The sequence below is a fragment of the Xylaria bambusicola genome, assembly GCF_022495145.1.
Source record: "Xylaria bambusicola strain CBS 139988 unplaced genomic scaffold F5B22scaffold_21, whole genome shotgun sequence".
Lineage (NCBI taxonomy): Eukaryota > Fungi > Ascomycota > Sordariomycetes > Xylariales > Xylariaceae > Xylaria > Xylaria bambusicola.
In genome coordinates, this window is record NW_025953574.1 from 177028 (window position 1) to 203839 (window position 26812).

Below are 26812 nucleotides of genomic sequence, written 5' to 3' on the forward strand. Positions count from 1 at the left end.
CATCCTTTACCGCCCTTACTCTCACATCCGTCTACTACATGCAATGTAGTACATGTATCTACTGTACATTGCATCCCAGGCGAGCCAGGCTACCTACCCATTCCTCTCCTGTAACCCATGTGCGCCTCCCACCCCTGTCCCAAGTCGCTTCGCCGTCGCCTGCTAGGGGCCTCCCTGCTACTGGCCAGATACAGGCCAAGAGAGAGCAGAGAGAGAAAAAAGGACAAAAGGGAGAGGAAGGGGGACAGGGGACATGGGAGGTACGTACTGTACGTAGCTGGCGGACATGGGGTCCCCTGTCGCGGTGAGCTGGCGTACCTCATGTACCATGTATCCGCCTCGATCTCCTGCCTGCCCTACCGACCCACATGCTGATGGACTAGATCCCGCCAGAGACACCCACCACACATAGCGTGTGTGCTGCGCTGCACGCCGTGTCCTAGCTTGCTCTTGTATATGAAGTCTTGAGCCCCCAAACATCATCACCACGAGAGCCTCTCTCTGTTCACATCTCCACATCGGCCAGCAGCAAGTCCAGTCTTTGATCCAGCTTCACTCTTGCTGTTGTTCCCTTCGCATATATACACATCTGTATACATACTTTTATACACATATACTTATACTTGTCTCCATCTCTCCATCTCTCTCGTTCTCTCCCATCTCCATCTCCATCTCCATATTGTTTCTTGCTCTCTCTAGCATATATGCAGAATACCCATCGTCTATCGGCCTCCATCTCTTGGTTTTCCTTGTCTTAGCTCTTCCACTAGGACAGCTTTCCTCGGACGAGGTAGAACTAGAAGCATCACCACAGCGAGGCGCGAATGTGACATCTCTCGGCCCTTCGACTCTTCACGCTGTTGATACGTCGACCCGTGACACTGACTAAACCCCCCAGCGCACTTCAAGCGATTCGAGACTTCCCCAATCCTGCGCTTTCGCTGGCAAGAACAAGAGGAAAGCAGACATGATGACATTGGTACCTAATCAGCCGTACAAGATGTTCCAACGGCCGAACCATGAACAAGACTTTATGCTCTTCCCAGAATCTGCTGCGCAAGCCGGCTACACATCACCAATGGATATGAGCATGAGCCCTCATGGCTGGGGATTCTCTCGCAGCCCACAAGTCAACACACATCCGTCCTTCGAGCATGGGCCGGCGCAACCCGACGTAAGCGCATTCATGTACCGCGGCCGGACGTCTCCAGGCCTGTATCCCGATGACGGCGAGCTTCAAATCCCACCTTCCAACATCTCGACTGCTTCAGCACCCTCACCGTCGTCAACGGTGGGATCGCCGAATTCTAACCACGGACAGTCGGCCTTCATGCATGACTATACGACACCCGGGATGAACATCAATCCAAGCATCGTGGGCTCGGGTGATTATTTTTCAGGAACTGAGTACTCGGCGTTCACGGGTCCAGGTATGGAAGATTTCACCACCATGACCTTCGACAGCAAATCCACTTTTGTTGGTGAGTTGGCGCGAATCTCTGCTGCATTCATGATATCACCATTGAATAATCTGCTCTACCTCCCTCTCCGTTGCCTCCACTCCCATTGTTAGTTCCTGAAACCCCCACAGCCGGGCCTGGTGGTACCACTGGCGCTGTTCGGTCTCACGAAAAGCTACTGCTTGCAAGTTGCAAGGGGGGTTGGGAATGAATAAACTATCAATCATCCTTTCCGCCGTCGCGGTTGTGCCCGCCAACGGGTGGGGTCTCCTAACTCAGTGAGCTCCAACGGGAGACTCCGGCTGCAGACAGCGCATCAGTCTGTCGGTCAGTCTGCGCCTCATAGCAGCTGCACGTTGCCCCACTTTTCCTCTTCACTGCCACTTTGCTCTCGTGAGGCCTCATTCTCGTGGGCCGTGTATTGATTCTTTTCCTCTTTTTTAAATGGGCTCCCAATCTATCATGTGCAGCATAATGGCCGATGATGTTTCTTGGTGCTAACGCCATGGTGGTTTAGATCCGTCCTTGATTCATCCCGAAATCCGTGGTTCAATGGCGCCGCCCATGTCGGCCTATGAGCACAACGGCTACTCGCCGCAACACCCGTATCCTCACTCACCTGCTCTCTCTGGTGCCACCTCTCCGGCCCCTATTTTGAGAACTGGTTCACAATCGCCATATATGCATACCTATCATCAACAATATAGCCCATACGCGATCCCTGCCCGAGGAAGGCGGCCCAGTATCTCTTATCAGTCTCATGCAAGCTCGCATGAGTTTGCGTACAACAGTGATGAGTCCGAGAAGAAGCAGCGATGCCCCCACCCCGATTGTGGTAAGACCTTCAAAGATTTGAAGGCGCACATGCTTACGCACCAAACGGAGCGACCCGAAAAATGCCCCATACTCACCTGTGAGTATCACGTCAAGGGCTTCGCACGAAAATATGACAAGAACAGGCATACCTTGACCCACTATAAGGGCACCATGGTATGCGGATTTTGTCCGGGCTCCGGTTCAGCTGCTGAGAAGTCCTTCAATCGGGCCGATGTCTTCAAGCGGCACCTTACTGCCGTTCATGGTGTGGAACAGACACCTCCAAACAGCCGAAAGAAGACCTCACCAACCGCCAACACTGGCAAGAAGCTGACCGGTTACGCTCCTGATGCGACGGGCAAGTGCTCTACTTGCTCGGCGACCTTCTCCAACGCCCAGGACTTCTATGAGCATCTCGACGACTGTGTTCTTCGCATTGTTCAGCAGGAGGACCCGGCCGAAGCCATCAATGCTCAGCGCCTAGCCGAGGTGGAGGACGATAAAGACGTTCAACAGACGCTGGAAAAGAACCAGCTGCCACTAACTACGCAGCCTACTCCCCACTCGGAGGAGGAAGACGACGACGAGATGGCTGATGAGGAGGAGTTATATGACGAGGCTGGCCAGCAGATCAGGAAACTGACCTCACCTGCCAAGCGGAAGAGCAACCCTCCCAATGGCGTTCAGAAGTCGCGTGGCATGACGCATTCCCGAGGTGGTGTCCCAGTATCGACCAAGACCAAGGGCCGCAAGAATCGACAGAACTACCCGTCGTCATGGGGCTTTGACAAGGGACAGATGACGATGAAGAAGCGCGTCCTTACGGTTTTTGACGGCCAGCGGCGTCTGGCGAAGGATGATATGATGCTTTCTACCGAACACGAAGTTCGCGTCAAACTATCTGACGGCAAGTCCTACGTCACAGACCTTGACGTGAACACCATGAAGCGTGCCGAGGGCTTCTTGAACGCCACACCACAAGAAAAGGGCATCTGGGTCAGCGACGACCCGACAGAAGAGGACATAGCTCTAATGCTCAGCCACCAATGATAACCCTCTGTCCACTGGGCTTCTCTGGAGGCATTATATACACATTTCCCGCTCTCCTACGGGGACGCACACACATGCACGCATACAAACAAGCAAGCACATTGATGATCGACATGATAAAACGGCTATAGAAGTTCTGGTATGAGCGACACGGAGGCCGGTCTTGGGTTGTATATTTTGAAAATATTGTTTTTGTTTTTGTTTTGTTTTTTTTTTGGATGGAGGAGCATCATTGCGGGCGTCCGGGTATAATACACATTGCATTGGTCTTGGGAAAGGCATCAATGAAAGGTCTCTCATGAGGACGGGGAGCCGGGGATAATGTGGCCGGGCGTTCACGGGCGTGTGAGCGGCTCGTTTCGTATTGTTATTGTCTACTACTCACTCTTATGTTTCCCCCAATGGCGGCGGTCATGCAAGTCTAGGTCGCGAAAACAGTGCGCCTGGCGAAGATACCCAGATGTAATATTTATCATCCATTCATACCTTGTTCATACATAATGCTGCTATGAAACCCAATTTCATTCCTGGCCTCATATTAATCACGCGTGAATGCTTCCATACTACTTCGTAAGTACACACTGCGTTACCTATGTCTCCTGTTGTTTCGTCTATTAGCCCGTTCCCCTTAGTATGTAGGTGAGAATGCATTTCCCAGGATATGAATTCTCAGAGCTGACCTGAAACCACAGGGCCTCATGAAGGCTCACATACTTAGAGACGGAGCTCTGGGATTGGCCGGGAAGACGGGCAACGAAATGGGATAAGACATAGTGGTGTCTATCGCGATGTAGAATTAATTGGTTAACACTGTTGGGTATGTAGGTAGGTATGTAGTCAGTCGGTGGGGTATTTCTCAATACATGACGTTGTTTGTACCTAGTGTAGATCTCACCGTCTTCTGCACATAAGTACATACAGTACGATGATGGACGGCGTAAGGAACTTCTCTTCTAGTACGGAGGGAGGTAGAGAGAGAGAGGAGACAGTAAGTACTTGGGTAGTGGCTTAGGTAAGGCGAGCAGAGCAGTTCCTCTCGAAACCCTGGGCGGAACCGGAGTTGACGACGGTCTGGGCAACAAAAAAAGCTACCTACCGCGCAGCAGCAGCAAGCACGTAGGGTATGTAATGTAGTACCACTGTACTACAGCGGATGTAATGTATGTATCATATGTATGTAGGTAGAGTTACCGCACCGCACGTATGTATTCCTGGGTCGCACGGCAGCAGCAGAAGCAGCATGCGGGATGTATCCATGTTGTTGTATGTCTGTATGTATGTACTTATTATGTATGCAGGTAGAGAACGATGACACCTGAATGCTGAACTTTTTTTCTCCCTCCTTGCTGCGGGCTCCGCTGGAATGTTTTGGGGATGGAGTTTTCAGCGCAGACGGGAAGCCAATGGCGAGGACCAAGACCGAGGCCAGGACCCGGAACTTGGGACTGACACCGGATGTATGTCTTTGTTTGGTAGAGCAGGCGTCTGTCTATATTATTGTAAGTATGTCGTGGGCCGTAATACTACGGTACTGTTATGTCGTCGTTGGACCAGAGCTGACAAGGCACAAGGCCTGCTGGTCAGTGGTAGGTAACATACATACCCGTCGTAAGTTCATCCAACCAACCGCCTTGTCATCCTCGTCATCTTGCTTCTAACTGGTGGTTTTCACTATTGCACTGACTACCATCACCACCATCACCACTACCGCTACTACCCCATCTTAATTGAAGCGTCCAACACATGCATGCGCCCAATCAATGTACAATAACACGACAGCGGCGGCGGCGGCAGCAGCAGAAGCAGCACACGGTACCTACAGTATGTACTTGCGTAGGTAAGTACATAAGTACCTATGTACATAGTAGGTTCTCGGGTAGGTTTTTGTTACCAAAACGGAAATCCTTGCGCGCGCACTATTCTCTCGGCAGCACCGATGCGCTTAGGTAGTCGGTACCCCATACCTTCCACTGTTTGAATTTGAACAGCCTCTCTACACGATCTACAATGCAGTATGGAAATATAGGTAAACTGAATACCTACTTACCTACTTACTAATACACCTATATATTTTTTTCCTTCATTATCTTACCGCTTAATGCCAAGTGACCAATGACAGCGACCAATCGACCCTTACCAGGGAACAGAGAAAAGACGCCATCTCTTGTACCCGGTAAGGAAATCGGGGGTACGTAGTAGCCTCGGTATAAGCAGCAGTACACGATATCCCCTCCCTCCATCCATCCATTCACTTACATACAGTAGTTTGGTTTAGTGGTATAGCGTACTGTATGATGATGATGGTGATGATGGTGATGCTGCGGGCGAGAAAATGGTTTTTTCTTTTTTTCTTTTAACATCTTTCCCTACCCCACCCTTCTCTTCCTTACATATGCTCTTATCCCTTTTCGTCAAGCATCAGGTACTTCCCCATGATTTTCATACTCGGTTTTGCTTTGCTTTTTCCCTTGGTCGGTATTCATCACTAGAGGTATGTATGCCTTCCTAATGGGAATGGATGGACGACACACACACCCAGAATCCGTTAATAGATGGATGATATCATGCGACCAGCACAGATTCACAATCACCACCACATGACGAGGCCTCCCTCCGATCTTAGTGTCTCGAGAGCTTGGGCAACGTACGGGGCTCACTTAGGTGGACAGTCAGACCGCCCTTTTCCTTCAACCCGGGTGATTGTCTAAGTTAGTAAGAACAGGATGATGAAGAAAAAGACGAAAGCATGCATACACTGTCCTTATCATTACCTACCTATGTAGATGCTAGGTAGCTCAGGATACCTCCCCTCTTCCCCAGCCTTTCTCTATCTACCAGACAACCTCAATAACGGCTCAAGTAGGTAGACAGACAGGTATCTATCATATTCCAATGCGCTGACATACATACACAATATCCACCCACCCATCCATCCATCTATCTATCCATACATGCGGTAAACACGACCAACTAACACATACTACACCACCTACACTAGCGGGCTCCCTTGACCGGTCTGAACCACTTAGTCGTCGTGATATGTGCGCGGGGACAACCGTTCTCTGCGCCTCGCGCGCCAGGGAACCTTTTACCGCGTTGTTTGGTCCACTAGACTACATGCCGATCTTACTTGGCTACTTATGTGCATACCTACGTCCCAAAGGTCAAGTATGTATGTAGATAGATCTGATCTCTACTTATGTACATAATAGCAGCCAATCACCTTTACAACCTGTCTGACATACCTACTCTGCGGAACTTAGCGCGAGAGTTCCCAACTCTATCCCACAAGGCTAAGGACATTTCTGCAGTCGTAAGGCGCAGCAAATGAAACTAAGGTCGTTAGTTGGTATGAATCTGCATCATATACCTATGTTATGTTCATGTGTACATAGGTAGATAGACATTGTGGACAATAAATAGCGTACTACTCCAATTGGTAAACACAGTGTTGGTCTCTCCGAGTTACCGGTAGACGGCGATGAGATGGAACGGCAACTACCGCTCCTCAATACCGGGAGGGAGACCAGTTACCTACTTCGTAGGTAGTCTGATGCTACCCCATAACCACAGGTATGTCATCAGAGAGGTACGCAACCCAACACTACCAGTGTAAATCGACTACCCAATCGAGGTTCAAATGATGTGACCTGCGTGGATAATAGTCATAATAATGGACTCAGCTAACCTTTCGTTGATGTGGTCACAAAACATGATGTAATTCTAGAGCCCCATCCATGGTTTCTTGAAAGGGAGGAAAGAAAGCTAGATACCACGCGGTCAAGCCCACGATAGACCTACCGGCGGGTAACTCTCTGCATACCGAGCGAGCACATGATGTTTGATCTATACAACAAGTGGGTGTTATTAGGTGGTGTACGGGTGTTCAGACTGTTCCCTCGTACAGTGTTCTCGACAATCCCCCATCGGACATCCACACACACACAGCCCCTACCCTAAACATGTAACTCACTCCCAACTACAACTTACAACCTCAGGTATACCACCACCATCATTACTAACTACATGACCAGAGCCAACATACATGAGTAACAAATCCATTAGCATACCGCCCTTTTGCCTGGCATGCGCTACTTCTAGATTCCTTCTTGAATACATAGAGTACCTAGGCAGGTCCTCCCTCTCTATATTATCCCATTGCCAGTGTTAGGTACCATACATGTATATGTGCCGCTGCTGCTGACCAGTGCTCCTTTGTATGTAGGTGAGTAAGTACATAAGGAGGTAAGTATTTAATTGACCAGCCGACAGCGATAACGCGCATGGGATCGAGATGAGACAGACCGGTACTAGAAAGAAACGGCGACAACGCCACCAATGCGTTGGTGCTGTTGCATTTCGCAAAGTTACATAATTGGCCCGTTCGTGGTGGGCTACTCGTTTTATCTATGAAATTAGATATGTTTCTACAGTGGTGGCACTCGCTATCTTTCTGCTTCGGTTCTCTTCTCTTTCTCGTGCCAAGTTGATAGCAGCAAGCAAGCAAGCAAGGCCCGGCTAATACTTCTTGTGATACTGCTCGGTTGCCGCCTTGTTGAGATATCATGCTGTACATCTATATGACTGATGCAGGTACCGTCCACAGCCATGCTGACCTGGTAGTCTGGTATTGACCTCCTTTATTGCCTTGCGGTGTATAGTACGCGGATCCTGTCCTTATGTACGTTGTTGGTCAGAATTACATGCGGTGTTAGCTGACGATGTACATTGTAAGCAGCAGATCAACACCAAGTGACGCAAGGTTTGTGCATCTGTCTTTTTATAAGGCCAGTCACAGGCGACTCGCTTCGTCGTCCTTGATTGGATGATATCAGAAAGTCTCAAGACAAGGTCTACCAACTAAACAGTTGACTATAGTACTTGGCTTACTAACACTCGACAAAGAAGAGAAAGCCGTCAGTCTTAATAATAGGCTCGTATGCCTCACATGTCGCACCAGTAGAAGGCCGCCTGATAATTCCAACTGATATAGCCTTGGAACTCCACCCGTTCGCCCATCAATCGATCAATCAATCAATTACTCATATCTTGCCGGGTCGATCTCCGAGTTTGAAACCGCGATCGGTAACTAATTCCCTTGGAGTGAACACCATTAACACACCGTGCTATAGATCTCGCAAGCGTTCGCCTCGGACTTTTTTTTTTTTTCTTCGGAATACCGTTATCGCCAAGATTGAAGGGGGAGGGAGTGGAAGTCCTTAGGATCTCTCTGTTAGATTCGTCTCGCGCCTGGGATGAACCTAGCCTCGCAAAACTATGGCTTGCAATGCGAACTGGCAGTGTGTTATCATATGTCATGGGCTAAAACATTGAAGAACCCAGGGGTGGAAAGGTTATCAATTCAGGGACGCCGGGTGCCAGATCCCAGTACCGTGGTTCAGCTACTCAGCTAGCCAGCCCAGGGGCAAGGGAGTGGCGCGAATCTTTCCCGGCGATTAGAGCTTCTTTGCATCACCCGTATATTGCGAGAGTCTGAATAATAGCAGAGATTGGACTGCGGTTCTGCATCCCAAGTAGTTTTATCTAGACATGCCGAATAGTGATAACCGGCGAGGCACCTAGGGATACGATCGGGTTGCCTATCTGGGTGGTTAGTGAAACTTGATTTACTTTCAAACTTCATTCCCGTTTTCTTCGGGAATAAGCCTATTTTTCTGCCATCGAAACTATGCTGTGCTTGCAATTGGATTTCCCTAGGGAGGCCATCTACTATATCATTACAGCCTGTGCATGTGAGCATCATATTGCCCTTTACCCCTGAGCAGTACCTGGCGCAACGGATTCCTGTGTTCCCTCATCAGAGCTGGATCTAGAAGTGTAATGTAGATGCGATTGGCTCCGAGCACCCTGTCGTCGCTCTTCCTTCCCGAACCTCGGGATTATCGAATCCCACCCTCACGTCTCCCCTTGTCCTCAGATCCTCAATCTCCGTGACTTCCATCGTGGTCTAGATTCCATGGTCACGCGATCCCTGCTCGCTTCATAGCTTGATATGCACTCCAGTTACTCAGGTGACCTCTCCTCAACATTCATTATCAATGGGAGGATTCACCTCCTGGCTTATATATGAAATCGGTGGCGGATCTCCATACGGCCGGGGACTGCCAGACATACTCGAGGAATCCTAGTGAAAGATCATAAATAGGCATACTAGAGCATCTCGAGCCTCAAGCACAAACCGGTCTGTAACTATGGCTGCTTCTGCCATTCTTCGACTGGTTTCGTTGTCTTCGGATAGATTCGGCTACTTTGAAAGATTCAAGACCAGTTATATCAGATTCCCCTATTCCCATACAGTTTCATCGAGACAATACAGCAGAGTCATATTGTACTTTATTCGGATATTATACACCCTCTAATTATCAAAGATACTCGTTGCCTGAGCCAAGCAAAACATGAGCTCGTATGTCTGTTTATTTGAAGCTGCAAGCCTCAGCCCTCATCAGACTATGTATGGTTGCGTCGCATTATAATATATACAGCTCTGATTCCAGTTAATATATCACAGGAATCCTGCAGGGTAGATACTACGTTTTCTTTACTGTCGTACAGCAGTTAGCTACATGAGCGATCATATGCCTTACCACCTTCCCTTGCTTCGTGAACAGATCTTAGGGATCGTTTCCGAACCCCATGGCTAGAACCCCTCGATGGATTTATCGGGTAATTTATTCTTTATGCTTTTAGTCCTCTACACTCAAGTAGTGTCGATGTTGACCTCCAGTAGTTCTGGCCCTGAAATAGCATTGGCGTGTCATCAATCAAAATGACATGTCCTTCGTTGTGTTGGCTTGAAATGAGAAACGTACATTGCATATACCGGCCCCCAGTTTATGGTAACAGGTGGGATTTGAAAGGATATCAAGGGAAAGGAATGCATCGGAACTGAATGCTAACAAAATAAGCGCGGCATTTCTTTCTCATTACGCTCGTAAAACTACCCCCTTTCTACCTCCTATCTATGTAGCAATATAATTAAAGGTAACATAAGTCAAAAATGATTGTACGGGACTATGAATCTTGCCTTATTGGAGAAAGCTTCACTGATACCACTATATAACCTTTAACTTCATATTATATGGTACCACCAGATCATATTCGGCGAAGGGTAGATTTGAAGCAATACTAAGCGAGTATTTTGAGAACAGCCGGAGAGGTTTCTTTGAAGAGAAACCTGAAACCACACAAATTACTTGAATCTGGCTGATCCCTTCCGATTAACGCAAGCTAAGTGGACTTCATGCCTGGCTGTAGATGAAGAACCTCGGCAGAATGAAGTACGATGCTGGAAAATTGATAGAATTGGCATGTCAAACACTGTCTCGCTCTTCACGTAATACCATTTGAAACGAAACTTATGTCACTTACAATGGGTGAGTTACCGTGAGCGCAAGGACCCCAATCACGATGAGTCGCAGTAAGACCCCCTTTGTCACCTCATACGATAAGATGAGTCCCAGTCCTTGCCTTTCCAGAAACCTTCTAGACTCCGATTTCTCACTTCCACCTCAGAACCAGACGGCATTAAGTGCCTTTGTTTGCCCTGGCTTCAAATCACCAATACCAGCCGTCTTGGAAGATAATGTATTAGCCCTGACTAGGGTAGAACATTCCTACTCATTGCTACGGCATTCCCTGCCACGAAGCCCCACGACACAGAAAAAGTTATAAAATAAAAAGACTTGCACACCTCTTTCATCATGTGCCAAGCTTCCAAGGCCACGATATACGAGCAATTTATGTTCTGGCCTTGATCTCCAGTAATTTCAGCCTGCTAAGTGAATCGGGCCCGAAGTATCATATTACCTGAGCCAGACCCATCTGACTTTAACCATACTCCCACGTCCTTCGTTGACATGGCAAAGGGAATCGCTCACCTCACGATGGCAAAAGCAATGAAGAAAAATTGCGGTGGTCGATCCAACTTTAACAGCAATGATAACAATCTGAAGAACGACCTATATCCCGAGGATGACTTCTCCATGCATGGCGCCTATGACAGCACCGATAGTCTACCATCCTATCGTGGACGAGGCGGCTATCCTACTGGCAATACGAGCAACAAGCAAAAGAGCAGACAGAGCAGGAATGGCAGGAAATCAAATAATCGCCACCTCTCATTCGTCGACAACCCCTTTGAGAAATTCGACTTGGGCCAGTCGATGTATGGAGACCAGCAAGACTCTACACTCCCCAGACAGCAAGCAGATGATAGCCGATTTGACGGTAACCAGGCCAATAGATACAGCAATCATCACAATCATCACAACGGGCGGGGAGGGTCATCCCGAGGCCGAGGAGGCTTGATCAGAACGTCGCCACGAAGCAACGACAGCCACAGTCATTCTCAATTGCAGAGCCAGAAATCTCCACGCAGCAACAAAGGCACACAGAGAGGTTTCTTACCACCTTCATCCCCATCCCCATCTCCATCTCGAAAGGCACGCCCACGATCCGCATTTCCCTCGAGCGCAGCCCGCACGCGCTTCTGCACGGAGTGCGGCGCAGTGCGACGCGCGAACCTCACGCTGCGCGACTGGTTCTCATCGGGCATCGGCTCCGCCTCAGACGTCCTGGACAGCTGGAGCGACGAGGTGGGCTTGGGCCGGGGGTCCGCGGACGAGATGGACTGGCAGCCGGAGCCGGTGGTGCGCGTAATGAGCTTGCCGACTACTCCTCCGCCTAGTACTAGCGGTGCCAGCGCTGGCGGATGGCAGCAAGAGTCGTGCAACCACAGCAACGAGACACCGAAAGACGGAGGGAAGGTGGAAGGCGTGCCAGCGAGCTGCACTAAGGGGTTGCCGTGCGGTCTCAGGCCAGCGTCCATCGGCCCGGAGTTCTCTGATATTGATGGTGGATGGGGGAGTGGTGATAGTGGCGGTAGTGACCGAGGAGGAAGAGGAGCAGAGATACCCCCGTCTGCGAACCCATCGCCATCTAAAGAAGACCAGGCCTGCGTCAACCAGCCAACGAAAAATGGCGCAACCCCATGGGCGAATGCTGCTGCTTTCGGACCACAGAACGGGCAGATGACTCCGCCTGATACACCGCAATCTTTGATAGCATGAAGACTCGCAGCTTTTCAGATGTTCGGTACATCAGATCTGAGAATGTCGAACACAGGCTGACCTGAAGATCTCGGCAAAAACCCGGAAAGATGGATGTATCAAGACGATAGGAATAGTGGTGATGGATGAGTGCCGGATTCCACAAACTTGGAGAGGTGAAGCTTATTGTACCGCAAAAGTCTCAGTATTTAGTAGTTGTATTCAACGTACATATACTGAGTTCCTGTCCGTTACGAAGCTGCGAATTAAAACTTGACATAAAATAACGGACCCTACGCAGCCTCTTTTGAAGTTTCTTTTTATGGCAAGCTAATATAGCGAAAGAATTACAACACGACGTATGATACAGCCGTAAAGAGCTCAAAATAGGATAATGCGACCTGTTGAAAACATCATTGTATTGCGAGGGGACAGACCGAGCCTGAGAGGTATCAGACAGATATGTGCGGACTTTCCTGTTCGAGAATCTGACAAAATCATAGCCCAAATCATTCCATAACGCCAATCGCCGGTGCCTGATGAAAACCCACCCTATGTAAGATAGGACCACCATACGTCTTATTGTCATATTACGATTCAAGCTTCTTCGATCCTTCGTATCTACCGATAACTGTGCAAAGTTAGCGTTGTCGTTGGCTGACCTAGGTTTATTCTACACTCACCAACAGCATGGTCACGCTCGTAAGGCTCTGTAAATGTGTTAACTCTGCATAATCATGAATCTCACGGATGCACATACCCAAGGTCCTATTTAATGAATGTTAGCAAATGGCTTCTCATCGGAAGATGTACGAAAACTTACAGTTGTTCAAGAGGCTTAAGGCCACCTGCGCGCAGCTTTTGTACCTCGGCCGCAAAAACAGCCTCGGGAGCGGCTGTGCTGTCTATACAGTTGGCCTTGATGGAAATGACGATACCGCCACCAATCTTCAAGAATAATGAAGCGTTCAAGAGCGCAATTCTAGCCTGGTCGGGCTGAGCAACATCCTGCAGAGTAGAGTTAGACAAATATGCTGTTCTTAACCGGGTGCTCATGGTTAACGTACGAGGAAGATAGCATCGACCATAGGTACTAGCATGCGGTATTTCAAAGGATGACGGGCGTCTTCGACAACTGTAAAAAACGAATCAGTAACCGCAAGTTGCCATTATATCGAAGAGCACCGGAAATGACCAATGAAACTGATAAGGCTGGGATGCGTACTCGGTATTACGTTGGTCCTGTTTTGGGCCATTGTGGTCTGGTAATAAGTTAGAAATAGTAGCTGGAGCCGAACTTGCAGATTACTCACAAGATCACGTCCAGATCGATGACTGAACTCGACTGGTACTGGTTAGCTAGAATGTAATTACTGATAGAGATAGCTTGCTTGCCTGCGTAGACATTGCCAGTAGGTCCTACTATATCGGCGACTAGATGACATACGGTTAGTGGCTCCTATGGAGGAGAGATCATTACTTCATGGCGTGCCATAACTTACCATGGGATACAGATGTTCCAGAGGCAGCACCTAGGTACAAAATTTTCTTTCCGGGTGCAATGAAGATGTTATCAATACCACCAATAACTATAGATCGTTGAAGTTAGTACAATATTCAGAATACTGGGGAGGGTGGCGTGGTACCTGCAGCAGCTAACTTGCTACGGAAAGGATTCTTATCAAATCTTGGTTAGCATCTACCATCCTACGGCAACCAAAACAACCTCGCTGGCCCTCGCTTGTCAAGGTGACCAGCAATGGTCGGTCACACGTGTCCAAAGGAATGTTCAAAGGCGTACCCAAATTCTGTATTCGACTTTGGTGGTTACAGACGCACCATCGGCATCCTTGCTTGCTTCGTCGACGGAGATTCGCTTTTCGCCGTACTATTTGCACGAGTAAGTTAATGGGCAACTCCAATTGTTGAGGATTCGCGGTCGGGAAAAGATGGGTTGTCGCGCGAGTCGATCTCGATGGACTTCAAGGCGTGGACACTTACTATGAACCGTTAGCAGACTGAAGACAGACATACTTGAAAGAACTGGGGCAAAGAAAATAAGCAAGGCAATACCTACCAACTTCAAGACCAGGGGCAATCGACCGTGTAAGAAGGTCTAAGACATCAGAGTTAGAGGCTGGGCTTCGACTATACCCCAGAGAAATCGATCGTATACGGCAAAGGGCCCAGCTAGAGCTATTCATATCGAATATGTCTCTGTTGAGAGCCCCTTAAACCGATTTGTTTCGAATATTAGGAGGTGACTTACGATCTTCCTTGCCTAGAAAACGTGGTTAGTACTTAGTGTCTTAACCATACGCGCAAGTGTATACAGTCTTGCCCATATCCCAGGACACAGACAAGTGTAGTTAAAAGGCAAATTACTTACCACGCGAGACGAAGATACCAGCGCTGGACCATGCGTTAGCGTTTGCCCCTCGCGAGAGACATGGTTGCGTATGCGCACTTACTGACGATGCTAAATCGATTTGTCAGTTGGCTGTTTGTTCCATCGCATGATTTTAAGCTGCGTAGGAAGAGTCGTTCCTCAAGGAGCAGGTGCAACATCACATACAGGTTCCACGACTACTTTGGCTCCAGCACCACCGGGCTTGGCTCCTCCACGACCACCACGGCCACCGCCACGGGGAGCTCCACGACCTAATGACGTTCGTCAGAAATTGGTTGACATTTCGAAGGATCCGTAAAATGACGAACCGCGAGCACCGCCGCGAGCTCCTCCTCGAGGTCCTCCACGACCGCCGCCTCTGCCACCGCGATCACCTCCAAAGCCTCCGCGGCCACCTCCGCGGCCACCTCCACGGCCACCGCCGAAACCTCCACGACCGCCGCCGCCGCCGCGGGGAGCACCTCGTCCACCTCGTTGGAAGGACATATTTATACTTAAAACTGTTGATGGGGTAGTTGAATGTTGTTCGGGCGCCGACAATTGGTGTACCAGATGTGAAGCTTGCGCGAAAGTACGAAGCTATTCCTCGAAATAAATTTTCTAAGGTACAAGCTATCGATATCGATAACGCAAGGTACGATGGAGCTTGGGGTCGTCTGTCCCAAGGTGATCCGAGCTTTTCCTTATCCGTAATCTTGATATCCTTAATCTTGATATCCTTGGTGGGGACCGAGAATCTGCCGGTGGGGAGCTGGCGTATCTTAGATAGGCATGACTTGTTAGTGGAAATTCACATTAGTTAAGCAACTTTCTAGTTGAGCATCGCACTGGCTGGGGCTCTGTTCAGCCCCACACGGAACTCTCCCCCACCAATTGCAGCCGAGTCCAGGAGAGGTAGGTACCGAGGGCTTAGCGGAGGGCACAATTTTTGCTCAAAACCAAATTTACATCAAAGAATCTCGCCAAATACTTCAAACACCAACGACACCGACTCCATCTCAACTAACCACCCACAGCACAGCAGCCAAGATGGTACGTTAGAATCGATTCCAATAGCGACGGCCTTTCTCGTCGCATGCGAAATCTCAATTTCACCGTTTCACCGTTCAACTGGTTTTTTTCGACACCGAAATACCCCTGTTTCCCCGAGGGGGGATGATGGTAGAGTAGATTGATGGGCTGACGACGGCTTTCTTGCTATTCAGGTTCGATACGCTGCCACCGAGATCGAGTCCGCGAAGTCGGCTCGCGCCCGCGGTTCCTACCTCCGAGTTTCCTTCAAGAACACCCGCGAGACCGCTCAAGCTATCAATGGCTGGAAGTTGACCCGCGCCGTCAAGTTCCTAGAGAACGTCCAGGAGAAGAGCGAGGCCGTCCCCATGCGACGATACGCTGGTAGCACCGGCCGAACTGCTCAAGGTACGACTCAGATGCATTAGCTTAGGAAAAGGGTTGCGATTCGGAGCTAGTTGCCATTTGAAAGATGCACCTTCATAGGGTGATATGGGAAAACGCTTCTACGAATTGGCAACCCAGGGTGAATTTGTTGTGAACAGCATGCTGACGGATTTGGTTGACAGGAAAGCAATTCGGTGTCTCCCGTGCCCGCTGGCCTGTTAAGTCTGCCGAGTTCTTGCTCGGTCTCCTCAAGAACGCTGAGTCCAACGCCGATGCCAAGGGCCTCGACACCAGCAACCTTATCGTCAAGCACATTCAGGTCAACCAAGCCCCTAAGCAGCGACGACGCACATACCGTGCTCACGGTCGTGTATGTATTCACCGAAGTCACACCATCTTGTGCCCGAATCGAGATAACTTGCTGTACTCAATTCTAACCACAATCATTACAGATCAACCCTTATATGTCCAACCCCTGCCACATCGAGCTCATCTTGACCGAGGGTGAGGAGGTCGTTCAGAAGTCAGACGCAGTCAGCTCCCGTGAAGTTGCTCACTTGAGCTCAAGACAACGAGGTGCTCGCATCAGGAAGGCCATCACCTCGTCTTAAAACAGATAATGACGAGGGGTGTGACGATATGATGGCTGGTTGGTTGGGGATTTAGTTGCTTTAACTCCAGGTGTCAAGGCGGTTCGTAAGCATAGGGTCTAGGTTTTCTGGCATGCAACTTTCGCGAAACGAAATAACATATTCGTGGTTACTCCAAAATACAGAAAGGTTCTGAACACAAAACGGTTCCTCGGAGAAGGTCGCATTGATGTTGGTATCAACATGCAACGAGTCTCATGTCTTCCACGTTTAAGCATCAGACTTGATTAATTTCTGAAAGTTAGCATTTGCCTCCTAGATCGAGGCTTACAGGGCGCTCGCCTACGATGTCTCGTGGCGAAGCTGGGTACCATCCACAACCTGAAAAAGATGTATTTGTCCCATTTCCGTCGCTTCCCTAAGTGTACGATTGTGCAGTGAAAAGTTTACGGTGATAGTAATTGAGGTTCGAAGATACAGCACCGCCGTTGACAAAGCTACGATAAAAATAATATGTCTGATAACAGTCAAACTAGATGTCGGGGCATGCATGAAGGCCATCGGCCTCCCATATGTATCTTCACGATGGCAATAAAAGAGAAGAGGGGGGTAGATCAACCAGTGATAACGGTTGTAAAGGGAACGCCGGCTTATCCACGAGTAGTTGGCCCATTCTCGCAATCTCGGACTGACGCACACATTCATGCTCTTTGATTTTATAAGCTCAATAGTTAATCTATGGAAGGCCTTCTCTTAATTAACTACCTCAGGGCACCTAAACCATTCGAGCCGACATAATGTCCCAAGACCAGCAGAACCTGTCTAACCTCGACCTTGTTGAAGCAGTTGACTCGTAAGTATTACACTATTCCCACCGAGCAGTGAAAGTAAGCATTGAAAGCAGCTAACCTATTCAGATGGCCTTATTTTAGCAAGGATCCTGAAGCATATAGACGGCATACGCAAGACTGTCATTATTTTCTCGTCGAGGGGTACGACGAACCGGTCGGTTACATCCATAATGACTTTGTGGCCCGCATTGACTGGACCGAATGTTGGAAGATTGACCCAGAGCGAAGATTCCTTTCTCTGAAAACGGGTGGTCCCCCATCCATCAACGACTTCGAAACACGTACTCGCCTCATGCAAGAAACGTTGGAACAAGGGCAAAGTCCCAAGAAGGTTCTATCCCTAAAGTATTGGGCGAATGAATTATTCCCTCTCTATACATCAAGTGGAGAGCATGTACTGGATATGGATGGGTGTGGTGTGGACACGTTCGGTATTGTCAACTACTCTATCCACATAATTTGATGGACCATGACTGCCAACGGCATGAAGTTATGGGTCCCACGCCGCGCTTTCACTAAGATGAGCTTCCCTGGGAAACTTGATAATACTATCGGTGGAAGCCTTGCTTCTCGAGAGCGTACTATCGACGGCATTGTCCGGGGATGCGAGGAAGACCTGTGTCTTGACCCTACTTATATGCGAGCCAACATCAAGCAGTGCGGCACCAATTTGTTCCAACTTACCATGACGGATTCGTTGGAAGTCGGCCGCCAGCACCAAGTCCAGCATCTCTACGAGATCGAACTAAGTCAGGACATTGTTCCACGGATTGGAGATGGAAAGGTTGGGTCGATTGAACTTTTGACTATCGACCAAGTTCAGGAGGCTCTGAAAAGGGGTGAATTTAAATTAACATGCAATTTAACCTATATGGCGTTCTTCATTCGAGATGGCTATATAGACGCAGAAAATGAGTCGCATCTTGTCGAGATCTGCTCCAGGCTCAACCGCTAACACCACCTCTATATTGTCTAAGCAGTATAGATCTTACAATCTGAGATCGTATAATCGACGCTGTTATGATTCCCAATTTCGATCTTGCTCAGATCCTCCAAAACCTGGAGTATTCCATCTTCTTGTACCTCCGCCGAGGAAAGGCCGCAGCCAGGGAAACTTGCTGATAACAAGACATCAATAGTCGCACATGGGCCCAGAATGGCATGCCCTTTACAGTAGGTACTTCACATCCTTTACTGCCCTTCGTCTAGCTCCATCAACTACGACGAAATGGCGACACCTGTGAGAAAGCACCGCTCTAGACTTATTTGTGGTAAGGGGTTCTGCATATTGCAGACATATTAATTTTGAGAAATTCCAGATAATCGCAGATGAAGTTGGATCTTTAGTTCATTATGAAATGCCTCACATCTACGGACTCGTCATTGCTGGCCTTGCGCCAACTCCATTCCTATTCTGTGACATTATTACTTCGACAACCTACAAAACGTTTCGAGGGCCGCCAGGCGCGTGAATTATTTCTAGAAGACGGTTAGGGGAAAAGATTAACACAACGGTATCCCCGCGATTCCAGTGCGGCACAAGCTACCGCAACATTGCTGCAATAGCAGCGAGACTACAATAGTCCTGTGATCCTTCCTACAAGGTAGAGCAGGAAAAGGTTCATTGGCAGCTCAAAAGCTCTGGGGAAAGGGATTCAACGCTGGGGATACAGTCTGCTCGCTGGCGGCACTGAACCCATATGCTCCTGACCGACCTTGCGCCGTCAGGTTAAGAAGATGCTTAGCGAAGTAGGCATTCTCGCTAATCACAACCCTCTTCCAGGGGCGTTAGTCCGCGATTCTTGGGGTATAGAAAACGATTACATCAAGGGGAGGCTAACACTTAGGTTGTCGCCGTTGCCTATAACATCTACTCGCAGGATAACTACCTTCTGGGAATGAATATAAATTAATTGGTAATCCTTGCTGTGCTTAATGTGATGCGCATAGAACAGACCAGCGTCGTATATAATCTTACTCAGTAATTGTAGATAGAGCATCGTGATTCGATCTTAGCTATAATTGCCCCTGTAGGTGTCTAATACTTCGCAACCGTATATAGCTACATTGTAGCTATAAACTGAATACTTACCTAGAATCCAGCTTGATAAGAAACAATGATTCGTTAGACTGGACTTTGGAATAATTTCCAAAACTTGACCATATTGTAGACCGTGTTCTGATACTCTGTAAGCCTTTTTCAACGTCCGTAACCATCATGGTGTGACCACATTCGAGTACGTCGGTTGGTCTGACACCACACATGACACGATATGGCTATATTAGAGCAAGTATTATGCGGCTGCCTGCCTGCCTGCCTGCCTTCTGCCGGTGAAGCCTTCTACCGGTACTACACGTACATATACTATCCACTCTTTGCAGTTCGTTCTTAACCAAGATGTAAGGCTAGAGAGTCTCAGACCTACAGTAGATACACAACGCGACGCCTCGCGAGCATCACTTCCTATCTCCGCCGAACGAGTTTCCCGTGATACGCGCGAATATCTTTCTCCCCGCCTCTCTCTCTCTGGGAGCTTGTGGGTAGATATCCCAGTTATCAGTTAAGCTACGATAGACCTGAAAACGAATTTATACATGTCTAGATTTGCTGTTAATATGTCTGACCCAATGAACAATGACTCACATTCCTTCCACCCATCCCACATACACGATGTGTGGGTGTGAGAACTGCTTTAGCGAACCATGTAGGTGGGATAAGATGAGATGAGATGAGATGACTGCATACCTGGGCAGACAAGTCACTGAGCAAGCGTACAGACAGGCATAGATCTTTTTATTTTTTTATGCGCGTGGCCCGGCACTCCTTCAAGTAGATAACAAGCATCATCGTGCAGTTTACAACAATCAAAACAGTAGAGAAGGCTAGATGGATCCAAAACAGGCGGTCTGGGCGTTCGGGGGTAAGGCGTTTGAATTCATCTCAGACCAGCAGGCAGACAGACAAATAGACACAAGCCTCGCAGCTTGTCTTTGGAGGTTAGCTTGCAGGACGTTGTCTCGTAAAATAGATCCATGTAGGTCGTGGATGGACAGACCACGGTACTCCTCGATACACACTACCCAGGGTCTAGAACTATCGCTCTGTGATCAAGGGTTAGGCAAAGTTGGGCAGGCATCGAGGCTAGAAGAAGTCGAAGACAATGTCGGAAAAGGGGGATGTGCGGTTGGAATGGATGGAGGGTCGACTGGCGCGAACGCCTCACGGAGCCCCATCATGTATCTTCCTGCGGAGCGAGTTTCCCGTACTTACTTACGCACGAAAATAGTATGCTTTTCTCTATCCTCGCAGATACTTAAGATGACCTACTCTTCTCTCTACACGTATACGCATGCCGAGAGGGAGGTCGGAAGGTGTATATTACCCCACGTTTCCCGGTAACCCGGGAGCAAAGTACCGGTACCAAGGTAGTAAGTCGGTTAATTAATGAGCAATATCGTCAATACGACACGGGTAACGGGAGAATCCGGCGTAGACAAATACGTGTTTTAGTAGACACGTACTTTCATGTATGTGCGTATGCGTGTAAGTACTTCGTAAGTATGTGATGTGACATGAAGTTGGCTTAATTAGCAAAAATATGTCCAGACCAATCAAGCAGCCGGTGACCGGTGACGAGTAGGTACTGCATGTATGTGCCTAACTGTTGGATTTCCGATGATAAATTATAGCGACCGAGTAGGTAGACGCCAGATAAATGCGACAGTCATTGAACCGCACCATCGGCGTACCTTGCAGAAAGGTTTGCCTTGCCAGCCTGTCCTTTTTTCTTCATTCACCCCATGCCCTCATCTCCCATCGTCTCTTTTCCAGATCCATCTCGTCTACGAAAAGGCGACCCGGGCTGGCGGGTCGGTCAAATAGGTAGGTAGTACGGTAGGTAACAAGCTTGCATGTTTGCAGTATACATGTCATATCACACGCAGAAGATCAATACACCTTTGTTTCTTTTTTCTCCTCCGTATCTCATAGTCTCTCGCATCTATTTTATTTTCTGCATCTCTTTCTGTAGCTAATGCGACCGGTGTCCGTTGTGCACACCGGGAATGATCCATCAGTCATATCATAGGTAGATATGTATGTCATCATTATCGACTGTCAACGTCGGCGCTGAGGAATCGCCTCCAAGCCCTTTGTCTCACCTGCGTCCAGGTAGGTAGTGCGCATTGCAGCCAGCAAGCGTACATATATGCGGTACAATTACATCCCATGCATGGCTGGTGGACGCGCATGGATAGGCGGAAAGATGGAAAGGATCAATGGATGCCTCGTTCTTCATCAACCTGCAGCGAGCCGTTCGCGGTTTCAGCTCGGGGCTGGCTGGGTTGTCTTATCTTGTCCTGCTGTCTACATGTTTAATTACTTATTTATTTGTTGGTTTACCTTCTGGTCGAAGACTAGGTTCATGTCGGTCCAGGCTTTCGGGCTACCGGTATCATTGATAGGCGAAACGAGGCGCTGCGGATAGGGGTTTCATGAAGGAACGCGCCCCTCTACACATATACCGACGGTTCCTCTAAATAGCCTCGTCACGCCTATCACGCCCACCCCGTTAAACTGAATCTGCCACGAGGGCCGCGGGCGGCAAAGTGGGCGTCCACTGGCTCAGGCATGTAAGAAGACCAGATGCAAATGTAAGAGAAACACTCTACACTATGCCACAGTGAGTGTAGCTGCATCAAAAACATGTCCGAGTCAGTCAACACGTGTTACCCTAATGCACAATTAGAGTCCACTAGACAAGGTAGACGCACATACTGGAGGTTAGGTAGTACATACATACCTATCTGTAGGTGTCGTCTTAAGTACATCCACTGGTACTTCATTTGTTTCTTACTGGTGACTCTACACAAACAGCCGCATAACGTCGATATAGTGGCGTTGTATTCTAAAGCAGGACCTCCTGTGTTCTCCCACGCGGCCTATGGCGATTAGATCCGACCCTCCTTCGTAGTATGCAGAGCTGCTAGAGAAAGCCACCGAGAGGTCAGCTTTCCCCCGACTTTTTGCTCAGAAAAAGTCCTGATGGGCACGCCAGGCTGCAGCTAGGTAGGCTAGGTTAGACAAGAGGGATTCTGTGCGTTGTGTTGCGTCGTTTGGTTCTGACACGATCCCTTTGCCGGTTCGACTGCCTAAGGCATGTAACTAACTACCTACACTACTTATCGTGGGGAATGCGGAGTCGGTCCGGCGAACAAGCTTCATCCTATTGTACCACCCCAACGGTTTGCTTTGCAGCCGGTTAAAGACGGCCAACGTAACAGTATGGAGCATTAGCACAATCATTATCGAAGGAAAAAAAAATTGGCGTCGCACGAAAGAAACATTTTGGAGATCGTCCAATGGTTCGCAGAGATCTGGCATTTGACACATACAATGCTGTGTTCATGACGAATTCTGGGCTCGCTCTCGTGTAATAACGTCGAGCTGTAAGTATGCCTTTCTAGTAAGAGCCTGCCGAGCAAACTGCTGCTTGGAGCAGGGGAACCAACGGAAACGGCCACGACAAGGGGAGACCTGGCAGCCTTAGTGTACAGCAGGCTGCAATCGAATTGGAGTAAGTAGACTCTAACACGCCAACTTCACCGTAAAGTCACTCGTATCTCATGTCTCACATAATGGTTGTCGGCCGTTGAGTCCCTTCTGGCCCGATCGCAATCGGTGTCGCAACGTCGGCGAGGTCACGGTGGCGGAGGTGGCATGGGGGGGAGTAGAGATTGCTGAGGAATAACGGTACGGCCCGCTCTGTGACTTGGCTGTAAGGGACACGCGCGAAGATTAACTGTGAAGAAAATCCTAACAACGCACTCCGAGAGAAATGGAATTGTTTTCGTGATGACATAGCAAATGGTGGTATATGATTGGCGAGCAAGAATTGTTGGGCGAAAGAATTGTGTCGTGTGACTCGTTTCTTGCCGTGCTCTCTCGTTTGACAACAATACCCCTGCGTCGACGCTTCAAACCAATCAAGCCCGACAACCTAAACAAAGCGAAGAGCTATCAAAGGCATTCTGGCGCTACGCTCAATAGTGACGAACAAGGCTTCATTAGGCTTCATTACGTAAAAGAGGCAAAAATAATGATAGAACTAAACTAATGGGTATCATCATGTAGCGTGGGGGGGAATTTGTAAATCAACCTAATACACCTCTATCCAGACAAAAGAGAGAGAAAAGACACTGTGTATCGTACAATCTCTGATTGACACATGATACGGCATTACATATGCACACGCATCCTAGACACCATAGTAGGTAGGCATGTCGATGTGGCGTTTTCATGGCCACGAGTCGTCCAGATTCCAAGTTCTGAGACCATCTAACTGCCCAGAGTCAGAATGAGGAAACTTATTGATTTCCCTACAAGAGCCGGCGAATACTGAAGCTTTGTCGGTGTGATTATTTCCGATATTCACTGACACGGGGTCCACAGAGTTGTCAAGCCACCAAAATTTAATCACATCCCCTTGCCAACGGTCGATGTCCAGGATTGTCAGCCTGGACCGGAACGTTGTCCAAAGCAGCTCGGCCTCCAGGGCGGAGTGATGGAGCTTGTGCAGTAACCAGCCATTAATATAGTCGCTCTTATTCTCGGACTTGACATTTGATAGAAGAGTGTGCATATTTGCTTCGCGCGCAGCTTCCTTGATTTTCTTGGCCCTTACTGGCGCATCGAGTGGGAGCTGAATAGCCATCTTGAGAGATTGCAGGGCGGTCTGCGGAAACCCATGAAGCAAGTGGGTTGGATTAGAGAGGATGTGAGGGAAGACGGGATGTGCCAACGTGGCTGTCTCGTCATTGCTGTCAAACGAACCAGGTACAAGGCGGATCTCGTCTCGGTAAGAAGAGTCAACTCCAAAGCCTTCCTGCTGGAAGTAGGATGATTGAGGTAACACGCCATTTTCCCTGCACTCTCGCTGCAATATTATCATCTTTTCAGTATATATCTCAATATCTTGCTTTGCGTCCCGCTCTAGCTCGTCATATTCTCGTAGCTGTTCATTATCCTCCTCCGTCATGTGCACCATAGCTCTCAGCTCATGTGCCTTCTTCTTACCCACATCTCCGTAAGTTTCGAGGACGTCCAAGCTATCTTCAGTGAATATTTGGGCTTTCCGGGCATGAAGCCTATCCCGCTTCATTTGTGTATTTGTCAAAAGCTCTCTCGCTAATTGCAATTCCCCGAACGCTACACGAAGCTTTTCATAAAGTGGATGGAACGTCTCTGGGCGGTCGCCAGTAATGCCACGTAAGGCCCAATCATCACTGTTTTCGGAGTGATCATCGCGATCGTTATTAATATTATTAAAGAGTGCTATCCCTAGCGTTCTTGTGATGGTGTTGTAGAAAATTTCCTCGTGCGACCCTAAGTTATCCTGGCCACGGTATAACTCATTTATGGTCTGGTCAAAGCGTTCCTCGGCTTTCTGGCGCGCCTGTTGAGAATCCTGCATGACTTTGAATAGTTGATGCAATTGATGACATTGCTCTGCAGGTAGGGATGTTTGAACCATAGCCATGAATTTTCGACTGGCCTCAGCCTCATTCCGCCGCATGCTGCGAACTTGCGCTTGATGCGATTTGGCCGTGTCGAAGACCATTGACAGTGCTGATCGTTCATTTCGCAATTCGAGATAGTTCTCTGTTAGGTGCTGAAAAGAGTCTGGCTCCCCGTTTGCATCAAAACCCGTGGTATCGCTCTCCTCCGAGGAACTGAAGAAGCTTTCACGATCATCGCCATGACCTCTAGCATTGTGACCGTGGTGTGGTGCGGCTAAGTGACTAGACGATATATCACGTTGATCTAATGGTCGTAGTAGCGTTTGCGTCGCTGGTGGGGTGAAGGATGGCAGGGAAGGAGGTCGTGGAGGAGGAGGTGGTGGTGGAGGGGGAGGAGGGGCACGGGGACGGAGAGGAGTATGCGGTGGTGGTGGATGATATAGCTGTGGCCGCGGTGAGTAGGTTGAAGGGCGCTGGTGATCAGACGTTGGATGCGGGCGCGTCGACTGGCTGCGAGGTGGTGGACCGGTCCTCCGTGACACGATGCCGCTAGGCAAGGTTGATGGTAGGCTCTTGGAAACGGAGCCGTGGGAAAGAATCAGGGGCAGCTGGGGGCGCGAGGAAAGGCCGATGTGCATATCGTCGGAGGAGACGGATGAATAGTCATCGGGCTCCGTCGTGGCATCCGTGGCATCCGTGGTGCCATCGTCGACGAGGAATTCAAGTGAGGCGGTTGAGAAGCTCACGCCGGGAGCCATGACGGTCTAAGAGTAGACTCGGCCGGGCTCTCGCAGGCTGTGCATCATGGTTCATCTTGATGGCTATCTAGGACTAGTTGTCGACGAGACTCGACCGAGTTGCCAACGTGCTCACAGCCTAGATGCAATGCGCATTCATTCCCATCATCAGTTGACTTTGGTCTGTTTTCCCTTTCGTCTCCTTGTCTTCCTTCTTGAGGCTCTCTTGATAATACCAGACGGCAAGCTATTTAAGAGGACACTAAAACTACCTACGTAGTGCCCGGGTGAGTATGTAGGTAGGTAGAGAGAGGTAGGTGTATGGAAAGAGATGTCTGTGCTACACGCACAGATCAGATCTCAGCAATGCTCTAACTGACTGTACTGTGCAGTAGGCAGATGCACTACTAGCGATCTAGCGATCAAGCGACACTAGAGATCAAGCGATACTAGGTAGGTAGAGATACTAGCGATACTAGCGATGGTCGGGCCGTTCCTTGGCTGGAGATTTAACGGACGGATGGTAAGACACGACTTGCTGCGCTACCGGTATCTGGACGAGGCCAGGCAATTCAGAGGTTAGCTGGTGGGCACGTATGCACGCCGTACTGGATTGTATGTATGTATGTATGTATGTATGTAGGTAGGTAGCGTGAGGTTTAGGCAGAGTTCAAGACAGGGCAAGTCGCGTGAGTAGATGCATGTACAACATGTACAAATCGTCTGAGAACAGCAAGGTAAGGGTGACCAGATACCGGGAACCGGTGGATCGTGTTGGCAGTGGGGAACATGCAAGAGGGAAGGGGAAGGGGAGGGGAGGGGAGGGGAGGCAAGGTGAGGTGTGGAATAGGATTGAATTTAGTTGAATCAAAAGCGACGATGCAAGAACGGCGCGATCAGTAAAACAAATTAAA

At 48.9% G+C, this 26812-nt stretch overlaps 6 protein-coding genes across 6 annotated transcripts; 4 read left to right on the top strand and 2 right to left on the bottom strand.

Annotated features, from left to right (window-relative positions):
• Positions 1 to 743: 743 nt before the first annotated feature.
• Positions 744 to 3343, top strand: F5B22DRAFT_185955 (zinc finger protein). Its single transcript, XM_047969463.1, has 2 exons — positions 744 to 1481; positions 1978 to 3343. The coding sequence occupies exons 1-2, from the start codon at positions 968 to 970 to the stop codon at positions 3324 to 3326; spliced, it is 1863 nt and encodes a 620-aa protein (XP_047830679.1). The 5' UTR covers positions 744 to 967; the 3' UTR covers positions 3327 to 3343.
• Positions 3344 to 10995: 7652 nt separating this feature from the next.
• F5B22DRAFT_186920 (uncharacterized protein) lies at positions 10996 to 12814 on the top strand. The gene has a single exon (XM_047969465.1). The coding sequence runs from the start codon at positions 11204 to 11206 to the stop codon at positions 12413 to 12415; it is 1212 nt and encodes a 403-aa protein (XP_047830680.1). The 5' UTR covers positions 10996 to 11203; the 3' UTR covers positions 12416 to 12814.
• Positions 12506 to 15290, bottom strand: F5B22DRAFT_656063 (Fibrillarin-domain-containing protein; the record flags this gene model as incomplete). The annotated part of the gene is made up of 18 exons (XM_047979938.1): positions 12506 to 13025; positions 13078 to 13104; positions 13155 to 13162; positions 13218 to 13402; positions 13462 to 13529; positions 13620 to 13656; positions 13708 to 13739; positions 13769 to 13828; positions 13897 to 13983; positions 14041 to 14071; positions 14196 to 14282; positions 14312 to 14394; positions 14472 to 14510; positions 14664 to 14675; positions 14784 to 14806; positions 14866 to 14873; positions 14970 to 15055; positions 15113 to 15290. The coding sequence occupies 18 exons, from the start codon at positions 15288 to 15290 to the stop codon at positions 12985 to 12987; spliced, it is 1092 nt and encodes a 363-aa protein (XP_047830681.1). The 3' UTR covers positions 12506 to 12984.
• Positions 15291 to 15576: 286 nt separating this feature from the next.
• F5B22DRAFT_187194 (60S ribosomal protein L17) lies at positions 15577 to 16974 on the top strand. Its single transcript, XM_047969466.1, has 4 exons — positions 15577 to 15836; positions 16010 to 16223; positions 16385 to 16572; positions 16655 to 16974. Exons 1-4 carry the CDS (start codon positions 15834 to 15836, stop codon positions 16811 to 16813), a joined length of 564 nt encoding a protein of 187 aa, XP_047830682.1. The 5' UTR covers positions 15577 to 15833; the 3' UTR covers positions 16814 to 16974.
• Positions 16975 to 17589: 615 nt separating this feature from the next.
• Positions 17590 to 18598, top strand: F5B22DRAFT_636422 (NUDIX hydrolase domain-like protein; the record flags this gene model as incomplete). The annotated part of the gene is made up of 3 exons (XM_047977282.1): positions 17590 to 17645; positions 17710 to 18079; positions 18134 to 18598. The coding sequence occupies 3 exons, from the start codon at positions 17590 to 17592 to the stop codon at positions 18596 to 18598; spliced, it is 891 nt and encodes a 296-aa protein (XP_047830683.1).
• A 5123-nt stretch (positions 18599 to 23721) lies between these two features.
• Positions 23722 to 26243, bottom strand: F5B22DRAFT_186261 (uncharacterized protein). The gene has a single exon (XM_047969464.1). The coding sequence runs from the start codon at positions 25917 to 25919 to the stop codon at positions 23940 to 23942; it is 1980 nt and encodes a 659-aa protein (XP_047830684.1). The 5' UTR covers positions 25920 to 26243; the 3' UTR covers positions 23722 to 23939.
• Between the last annotated feature and the right edge of the window lie 569 nt (positions 26244 to 26812).